Raw genomic sequence first — 9,992 nt, forward strand, 5'->3', positions numbered from 1 at the left:
TCCTCAGAAATATAGCGTGTGTGTGCACGTGTATGTGCATATATGGCTTACCTCCATTAGTAAATCCGGTGGGCTCTCATGTCCTGCAACGCTGACACAGATCAGTGCTGCAGATCACAGCATCTAGCCTGACTGCTCATTGTTTTTCAAAATCGAAGCAGCAAAGGCCGACATATCCTGACTTTTAATCCCTAGTATGAACCAAGCTTATAAATACTGGATTCGGCATTTCCCATATGCAACTCAAAACTATATTTCATTCGATCTAAATGCCGTTCTTTTTAAAACTCCTCGTCAACAGTACATGACAAAGGTTTTCTACCTAACTCAAGACTTTAGACACAGACTGAGTGCTCCTTATGATGAATAACCTGACATCTGTAAAATCGGTGGAGTGCCGCTTTAACCTGAATTGACACCTAAAAGGGAACTTTGCTCAGTAGTATTAGTAATATGTTATAAGTCCCCATATACCCTAATTATTCATTTAGACCTTGATTTCATGCTGGATTTAGAGCAGTGATTCCCAACCTGGGACTGAGATAAATCTGAGGGGTTTTAAGATACTTAATGGGGGTAAAAAAAAAAATAATGAATGTGTTGTCAACAAAATTATGTTTATTTCTTATAAATATTCTGTCCTTTTGAAACACTGGATACTTTCACCTTGTCAGCTCTCACGCGTATATACAACGGTCTGAACCCTCCCATGTTCACACTCAGCCCTTAACCTGTGATGAAGGGTAGACAAGATAAAAAAGGTTGTGACCCACTAATTTAAACGGATAAATAACGCTAGTTACTTTGCCCACATACAGCCAGTAGAGGGAGCCAACCCAGTAGAGGAAACTGCAGCTCCCACGGGATCAATGGAGGGAATCAACATCTGAAAGGTTATTAGATGATGGGGAAATGTGTAAAAAGAAATGAATACGTTCAGACACAGCAGCAGAAGATAAAGAGAACAGCATGTGCCGACAGATGTCACCGTAGGGAACAGACCTGAGCCAATAGCAGCGGGTTTGTCAGCTTCAGGAAGTTGCTGTCAAATGAAATGAGTGACTGGAGCTCGATAATTCAATATTACAAAGCCATCACATCTGGAGTTTAAGAAATGCTTAAACAAACCATTTAAAGGCTTTGTGCTCAAAATAGACCCAAGGGCCACAAAGAAGCAGATCACATGAAAGAAAGAGAATATGAGAACGAAAAGCATATCCACACATTCACAGTTTACCACAGTATGCAAAGCTGAGAGCAAAACACAACACTGAATGTCCTTGTGACATTTTATTGGGATGAAAACATGCTCGAGCAAAATTAACAGCGAGACCCATGACAATGAGAATTTCCAGCATGGAATGAACAAAACCAGCAGACTGTACAATAATCACACACGTGCTGAGGCAAAGTTCTGACAAAATACATATTTTACATCTCTATTGCCCTATAAACAACCCGTTTTGCCTAAACCTGCTTATGAGAGACAGAGTAGATTCTATATACAGGCTGTAGGGGCAGAAAGGAAGACTCGGTATTAGAAATCAATATCAAGAACAGGACTGAGGACTGAGATGCAGGACTGAGATGGGATGTAGATGCAGAATGACTATGCAGCACTAAAAGCTCTTTCTCCTGCTCGTGCTCTGGGAATAAGATGTGATGCTGCTGAGGTACGCATTAACACCTGTAACAGAGATATCCTAGCTCTGGTACTGTCGCAGTGAAGTGGAAAGCTCTGCTTTCACACAGAAAGTTTGACTTGAAAGAAAAAAGTCCTTGGGGGGCGGTTTACTTTGGTGACCAACAGAGACAATGGAGACTGAGATTGCGTCTTTTTTTTGGCCCGACATCAGACATGGGAGCCGGCTGCAGAGTTAGTACCTGCTTGTCCGGCCCCCTTGGCATGCCCGTCTTCTTCTGTCGCGTGGATGACAGCCTGAGCAGGGGAGGGGCTGGAGTGCCGCTGGCGTCTCATGAAGGGGAACACACTGAGAGGAAGAAGTGTAATGTTGGAGAATTAAATCTATTAATGTAAACGTAAAGTAAAAGTGGTGATTCATGTGTCATTTTACCTTTTCTTTGTCTCCTGGGGAACAATAGCTTTGGCCAGCATGTTCTTATATAGGTCAGACTTGAGATATCTTGGGTAAGAGTCCTTTACACACAAACACATGCACACACACACACACACACACACACACACAAATTCAGCATTACCACTTAAATACGTTCTACTAGCTGTCAGCTAAACTTTCATGTTGCCATTGTGATGTCTTCTTTAATTTATGGATGAAAAATGAAGAAATTCAATATCTAAACAAAGTTGGCGGAAAATGTATATTTTGACCAAATAAGATATGCTCGCTTTGCATTCTGTCTGTATGGATGACATTCTTTTTGTTTATCTCTTTTTGGGGAATTGAACTCCAAGGAGAGGAAAGGACATCACAATTGTCAGGGCCACAAAATCCGGAAAACCCAATTCAAGTAATCATTATTAGGCTGATGATACACGGTTATGCCGATCCTTGTCCCTTTCAGATCTACAACATTTATTAAATCGCTGTTAAATCATACCCTTCCATGCAGCCATTGATTTATTTTTTATTTTTCTGAATGGTATAACAATCAATTAGCAGATTTATGAAGCTTGTTAAAAGATATTCTATAGAAATGTATTGAAACCATTGGATGCCTGGAATGTCCTGTTATTCTAGATCCGCACCTAAAGGTGAAAGTCTCAAGTATCAAACTACAATGTGTCAGAGGTCAAACCTTCTTCATGAGAAAGTAGATGTGCATTTGTGCGGCGTCCATGACAAAACGGTGTGGATGTCTGATCCCCTCTAGAGTTTTATCCATCGTCTTACTGTCGATGTTGACCCAACGAGCAGCTCCAGGAGCCAGGAAGTTTCTGAGCCGCACACAAACGAGTCGCAGTCATCTGACAGTGAGTATAAGCGGTGCATGTTTGTGTGCTTGTACGCTTACTTGTAGATCTCTTCCACTTTCTCTATGATCCTGGAGCTTTCTCCGTGCCTAATATCCTCACAGGCCTGCCAGAAACACAGGTTCTCCGCTAGCAGAGAGACAGACAATGAGATGTTGGGTTTGTATGGAGGTGAACAGCGCAACAATAGTGCGGGAAAATGTGACAAACAATGAGAGACTTTTTATATCGTGGTTAGCCTCTGGGGAAAACCATGCAGCCCTTGGCAATATTTCATAAGTCTGCATGAGTGAACAGATCCCTTTCCTGCTTTATGTCTCTACTTGTCCTCCTTATCTATTCTTTCCATTCCCCTAACTAACCATGTCATTACATTAATCTTCTTTTCCACTACCTCAACCCATCTGTCTTTCACTGCTGGGATTGGAAAATGTGATTCAGGGAAATAATACAATTCTGAATGCTAATAAGAGTAATAATCAGTTTAAGATGATTGTCCTGTGATAACAGTTACATTTATTATTGTGATACACTACTCCATATGTAATTCCGTTTCCACTATTCCATTGCCAACTTGTACCACGTGATGGTTGTGATTCAACCTCTAAAACAGAAGCTTGTTCAGAATAGAAATAAGAAAAGCAAAAAATATGTGATGTTTTGTGTCTGAATTCCTCACACCAAGTTGGCTCGGACTCCATCCACAAACCTAATCACTAAACGTTTTCACGTTTGTATTTTGAATATATTCCAACACTTCAGTCACTCTTCCTCACCGCTAAACTCTTTCTCCAGGTAGAGCATGAACTCCCGCCTCCCCATGATGTCTTTGAGAAGCTCCATGAAGCTGAAGCTCCAGCGTTCCACTCTGAGACGTGTCGGCGTTGGTACACTGCTCGTAAACACACAGCAACAACACAAACAAACACATCAGCTGACACTATGAATCACTGTGGTAACTTTGTACTACACAATTAAGGTTAAGAGATGCTACAAAAGCTGAAACCAGCTGAACTAAATTACTTTCATTCATTGGACCACAACAGTGGACCGTAGTTTGGATTTGTTATAGCATGTGTGTATATCTGTGTGTATTTTCTCACATTTCTAAATTCATTGTCCAATGTGCGGTGTCATCAGAGATCCAGGGGTTACTGGGAAGGCAGCCTTGCATAATGGGGTCGTGGTTCTGGTACTGCTCGCTGTATTTCACAAAACTGCACATACACACACAAATGCAGAGGCACGTCATACACAAAAACACACACACAGTTCTATTGGATTAGTGCTGCCGATCATAAGAGTTAATGGCCACTAATTCCGACTTGCCTCGGGAAGCATCCATTAGTGTCTCTTATAGTGGGAGCACTAAGCCTTATTGTGCACGTGTGTGCATGCTGGAGACGTAGAGCTCGGTCCAGGCAGTCCAGGACTGCAAGTCCATTAGTTCTTGTGTGCACGTGCACATGTGCATGTGGATGTATGTCCGCACACGTTTGTTCATCAAATTGACACATACCCCTCTAGGCAGATGGACGACTTGACACGGTTCCTTCCAAGAGCCCTTCGACTGGTTTCAATCTGTAAACAACGGCAAAAGGCACACAAAGGGAGCTAAAATATCCACTCAATGCACAATACAGTGAGGGTGTATACAATATATATATGATGCTTACCTCATTTTTGTAGTAGTCACTGTTCTAGTTCTGTTAAGAGAAACAAAGTGTCATCACTTTTGGTCACACAGTGACTGCATTATACATTTATACTATACAGTCATATCAATAGTAGAAGGCAGCCTCCCTGTGTTTGTATGTGTACACCCACACAAACAATGGCTTTAAATATTAAAGCAGGATATATTCTGACAATGTACGGTGTGAGATTATATACTGGTCATAACATAGAATATATATAATAATCATCATAGATGGTTATTTGTCTTTGCTGCTGATGCTAATTAGAAATGGTTCTAATCAGCCACCATTTCCATGTGGGACAGTGAAGGTGGCTATCACGTCATGTTTAACCTCTATTTATAATTATAAAGATATTGTAATACACTGTAAGGGTCCATACTATAGTAAAGCTTACTTTCACACTTACTTTGAAACCATCCCAGCAGCAAGAGAGAAGGAAAACAATAAAACAGGGACGGAAGAGATGCACAGGAGACACATTATCACAACAGACTTTTCAGAGGAGGACGGGACATTAAGAAATGTGATGATGTCACTGACCAGCGTAACTCGTGCGCTGAAGTTATTTGGTCTCTCCAGACCCATGTCCAACACATTATGTGCCCCAGGCTGAAAGAAATACACATACATACGTGCATTAAATAACTAAATGTCGTGTGTGTGTGTGTGTGTGTGTGTGCGTGTGTGCGTCTGATGAGAACATGCGTGAGAGTGAGCACTTATCCTTCCTTGAGCTTTCCACTCCACTGGCTCTGATTTCTACTCTCAAGCTTCACTTTCTTTTTCTCCATGTCCTCGTCCCTAATTCATAAGAGCAAAACAAGATGGAGTCCCTCCTCCAAACCCTTGACCTCTGGTTCACCCTCTCCCTTCCTGCCCCCCCACTTTTTTCCTTTCCGTCTGATCCTTCTCTCTACCTGTCTCCATCAAGAATCATATGGACTGCAGTGGTGTTTAAACAACATAAAGAAAGTGGAATATGATGATTATTCGTTTTCTTTCTGTCTCTCTCTCTGTCTCTCTCTCTCTCTCTCTCTCTCTTGTCAGCTGAGGCTTTTACCAGATGGGTTGAATATTTCATGTAGAGGCAGAAGGGACTGTGAGTGGGACATCTGACTGTTTTAAATACTGTAAAACACATTTCTATAGTTGTGTGGGATGAAATAGCATAGCTTAGTTTAGCAGAGTGCAGTTATAATACAACACAGTAGAGTACAATAACAGTTAACGTACCGGGGGTCTGTTGATGAGCCAGTAGGCCTGCTCCTGACATTCTAGAACAATGCGGTCAGCCTTCCGCCTCTGTTTGGATGCTCTAAATGTAAATCACACTGTAAGTTTGTGTATGTGTGCGTGTGTGTGTGTGTGTGTGTGTGAGTGTACCTGAGTTGCTCTCTGGCTTGCATCACCACAAAGTCCCAGGTGTGGTTGATCCTCTTGTGTAACACACTGTACCTCTCCTAAAAAGGAAGAGGAAGAAGGACACGGGATGAATAAGTAAAGAAAAAACACAGAGAGAAAAGAGGACTAGAATTTACCAAAGAAATGATAAAAGCCTGTTACCCCAGACGCACACACACACACACATGTACACACGTTCTTTCTCTTACTTACACACATAGACACACACTTTGCTCACCTTTTCATACTCCATCAGTTCTCCTTGTTTTCTTATGTTCTTTTTAGCCAAATAGATTGCTGATGGCATATAAGAAGGAAAACATTAAATAAATGAATGAATGAAAGAGGTTAAGAGATTTGTAACCTGATCTATATGTTTTTATGTTTTGCCCATATGTTTTACTGAGATCCCCTCTTACCCCTTCCGGGTTGTTTTTTTTGCATTGCCTTACCATAGTCCAGCTCTGATGCAGGCCACCGGGTACTCAGCCAGAAATAAGGAGTCTAAGAAAAAACAAGTGACCTTTTTTACATTTCTGATAGAGATTGATCGTGAAGCGGGTGATTAAAACGTGGCAGCAGAGAGAGGCAGATGGATGGGGGATTAGAAAGTGGGCTAATGGAGTGAGAGAGCGAAAAGGAAGACAGCCAGTGATCACGTTAGTCAAAAGTGGTGAAGCGTTTAAACTGGAAGGAGGGACGGTGGCTTTTTACAAGCAGGCAGAATAAACATACTGCACGAGGGGAGGACCGACTCACCTGGAAGCGGTAAGGCGACTCGTCGGGATGTAACACAAGAGATCTCGGCTCTTTGAGAGGGTAAATGTACCCGTATCTCACCAGCATCCCACTAAGGTGCAGTGCCTCTGTTAAACACCACAGAAGACACAAATCATCGCACAGTTCCTCACAGTTTCACTGTCTTTAGGTGATTATGAGGGCTGTATTCTTAAAGTAGTTCACCCAGCCTTCTATTTAAGCTTACACACCGTTAGGGCTACTTTAAGGCAGGTTTATCACCGTATGATGAAAGAGCTGTTTCATTAGTGGTAAAGCTCTCAAATTCAGCAAACTGAAAGTGGAAAATCAATAATAATCAATCAATCAGTTGGTCACAAGGAATACTTTCAGTTGTCTAAAATACTGTGGGCCTAATCTATCATTTCTTTTTTTGTTTATCAAACACCTGCACCCTGTCAGTAATCTCTCTCAAAGCAAAGCTTTGTGCCAGCGATGAAATGCGTCATCAATCTTCAGTCGCTCCTCATTTGTTAAAGAGCCCTACTTCCATGACTGACAGCTACCAAAATAAGCTGTGCGATACATTTTATTAATCAGCTCTTATCACTCTCTCTCTCTCTCTCTCCCTTGCTGACTGGCTCTTCTCTTTCCTCCTTCAGTCTGCTCTGAGGCAAAAGGGACCAGCGGGCTATTTTTTTTCCGACCTCTAATTTACTTCACCTATGATAAAGTCTCCTGAGGTGAAAACTACCACAGGGACACTAATTAAACCCAGATCATCAGGTGAGTTAATCAAACTTGGATGCCCTGGGGCTCACCCCGTTTTGTTTACTTGAAACAGCAAGCCCCACATTACACACACACACACACACACACACACACTTCACCACGTCAGTTTGAGAGAAAACACCATATCCTGGCAACACACTAGCAACGATACACAACAAGCAAGGGAAACGGAAACAGAGAATCACTCTCTCTCTTTCTCTCTCTCTCTCTATCACATAAACACAAAATGTATCAATACACTTACCCTCCTCACAGACACTGTATTTCTGGATCAACCAGGCAATCATATCACGGCCTGAAGAAAAAGGAAAAAAGGAAAACAAAGGAGACAAGAAAAGAGGACAAACTTCCTCCCTCTACTCTGCAAAGCACACAGTATTCTCCAAAAATGCACTGCTGCATTATGCATGATCGCTGGGACAAACACAAGCTGCAACGTGCATGTCCACATAGAGATGCTAATGCCCACTGACATAAAGGGACACATATACACACACTCACCTGTCATAGCGTGTGGAATGACAGTGATAAGGAGCCTCTGGTTTCTCATCTTCATACCCATGTCAGGGTCCTGCATGGCCACAATCACTTTCTCCATCTGTCAAGGCAACACACACACACACACACACACACACACACACACACGGAAATGCACACAACATAGGAAAGCATAGAAAAACACACATGCATAGGTCAAATATTCTGATGAAACACATATTGATATTCCACCCTTTCATAACTTGCTCTCATCTTCGCACTGGCTATATATTTTCGGATTCACACAGTAGGTCATGATGTATCACATTTCATGAAATAAGTAAAGCAGACACAGTCATTGTATCATACCTTCCGAAAGCATGCCATTTGCTCCTGGTTCCAGCCTCCTTTAGCCAAGGTGTTGATGGTCATCTTGCGGGCTGCTTGGGATCACTCGACGGGACGGTAAAGTGCAAGACCGAAGTGCAGCGCGGGAGCGCGCCGCAGAGTGCACCACTGTTCTCTTTTTTCCCCATCGGGCGGTCCGGTGGCGGGCGCGCCCCTGTGTAGATTAGACGGGATTACAGTATGCCAAAATGATTTACAATATAATATATAGTCCCTGTAGAGAAGCGAAAATAACTATTTGTCCATAAGTGTTTGTTTCTCTGTAACTGATGTGTTTAAGCTCAATGAGAAAAATACAACTAAAATATCAACAGATTCTCAAAAATATGAGATGTCCTGTATACAAAAAGGTAAAATATAAAGTGTACACATGTACAGTTAAATGGGGTTAAATCATGGTTGTAACACAATTTCACTTAAAGGTTAGGTTCGTTATGGCCATCCTGCCGCACTATCAAATGTTTTAATTTTGAAAAACTTGAGGCTTTGTTTGCTAAAATAGGCTAATTTATAAATACATCCAACGGAAATGTGGCGCCTAATAAATAAATGTAATTCGCCCCCCGCGTTTGTGTAGTTATGTGCGTTATAACAAAAAAGATGACTTTTTAATTTTAAAAAACCTTACAGTGTAGGGTGAAATCACTTTTAGTCCATGTTTTGAGGATTTTTAATGTGCCCTCGTGTAATTTACACTCGCTAACAACGGATGTTGTTGACATAAAAAAAGCAGCACATGCACAGACTCGGCTGAAAACGTCCATGGCCTAAATTTTATCCCACGCAGGCTTCCGTAGTAACCGGAAGTGGCGCTGTCGACGTTTGTAGACCATTCACTAGTCTCAGCCAACGTCGGCTAACTCCTTAAGTATATTGAGAGCTTTTTGCAGAGGTAAGACATCAACTAATTAAATACATGTGTTTTCTTTAAAAAAAAGGCTTCAACGATAACGTTAGCTAACCCACGAGAGGTTTGTTGCGCAATTCAAAACAGTCTCTTTAGCTAACCTTGCTAACCAGCAGCAGTAGCAGGCTGGAGGAGAAACGACTGAGTGTGAAGCTGGTCCACCAACCGACACAAACATATATATAGAAATGTAACGTTACAATTAGACTTCGTTATTACTATTGTTGTATCGGTGTTCCTTGTACAGTAGTTTTCTATTTCGTGTAAAGAGAAGTAAACAGGCAGAGAATCAGTGCATTGTTGTGTTAGATTTTGTTTTATTGTAGTTTTTCTCTGCAGTACATGAGACACATCTCCAACATTTTTCTACGGGTCCCTGATAGGTGGTGATGGGTGACATTCGTCAGTCGTTGCTGCCTCGCGATGTGCTGAGTGCCGCCAAAGAGCTGCTGTATCACCTGGACATCTATATCTGTAACATGGTGCAGTCCGGGAGGCAGCCTCCTCAGGTCGACTCCAAAACCCAGGAGCTGGTGGAGGAGTTCATCCTGCATTCACCTAAGGACAGAAACACCCCAGCTAGGGTAAGGCCTGACCCCTCAAATACAAATATATA

General features: G+C 42.0%; 2 protein-coding genes across 2 annotated transcripts in view; one reads left to right on the plus strand and one right to left on the minus strand.

Annotated features, from left to right (window-relative positions):
- Positions 1–577: 577 nt before the first annotated feature.
- Positions 578–8,547, minus strand: rgs11 (regulator of G protein signaling 11). The gene is made up of 17 exons (XM_031854761.1): positions 8,431–8,547; positions 8,086–8,182; positions 7,829–7,879; positions 6,814–6,920; positions 6,507–6,558; positions 6,293–6,351; positions 6,037–6,113; positions 5,887–5,968; positions 5,194–5,262; positions 4,630–4,653; positions 4,473–4,534; positions 4,057–4,170; positions 3,730–3,845; positions 2,995–3,082; positions 2,779–2,917; positions 2,076–2,158; positions 578–1,991 (listed from the first exon to the last, which is right to left on the minus strand). The coding sequence occupies exons 1-17, from the start codon at positions 8,491–8,493 to the stop codon at positions 1,853–1,855; spliced, it is 1,422 nt and encodes a 473-aa protein (XP_031710621.1). The 5' UTR covers positions 8,494–8,547; the 3' UTR covers positions 578–1,852.
- A 727-nt stretch (positions 8,548–9,274) lies between these two features.
- ints15 (integrator complex subunit 15) overlaps positions 9,275–9,992 on the plus strand; it is a 4,120-nt gene continuing 3,402 nt past the window's right edge. The window contains exons 1-2 of the mRNA XM_031855032.1: positions 9,275–9,361; positions 9,760–9,960. Coding sequence (XP_031710892.1) covers positions 9,766–9,960 — 195 coding nt within the window. The 5' untranslated portion in view covers positions 9,275–9,361; positions 9,760–9,765. The remainder of the gene's footprint in view (positions 9,362–9,759; positions 9,961–9,992) is intronic.

Source organism: Anarrhichthys ocellatus, unplaced genomic scaffold (genome assembly GCF_004355925.1).
Source record: "Anarrhichthys ocellatus isolate YVR2014 unplaced genomic scaffold, GSC_Weel_1.0 scaffold15, whole genome shotgun sequence".
Taxonomy (NCBI): Eukaryota; Metazoa; Chordata; class Actinopteri; order Perciformes; family Anarhichadidae; genus Anarrhichthys; species Anarrhichthys ocellatus.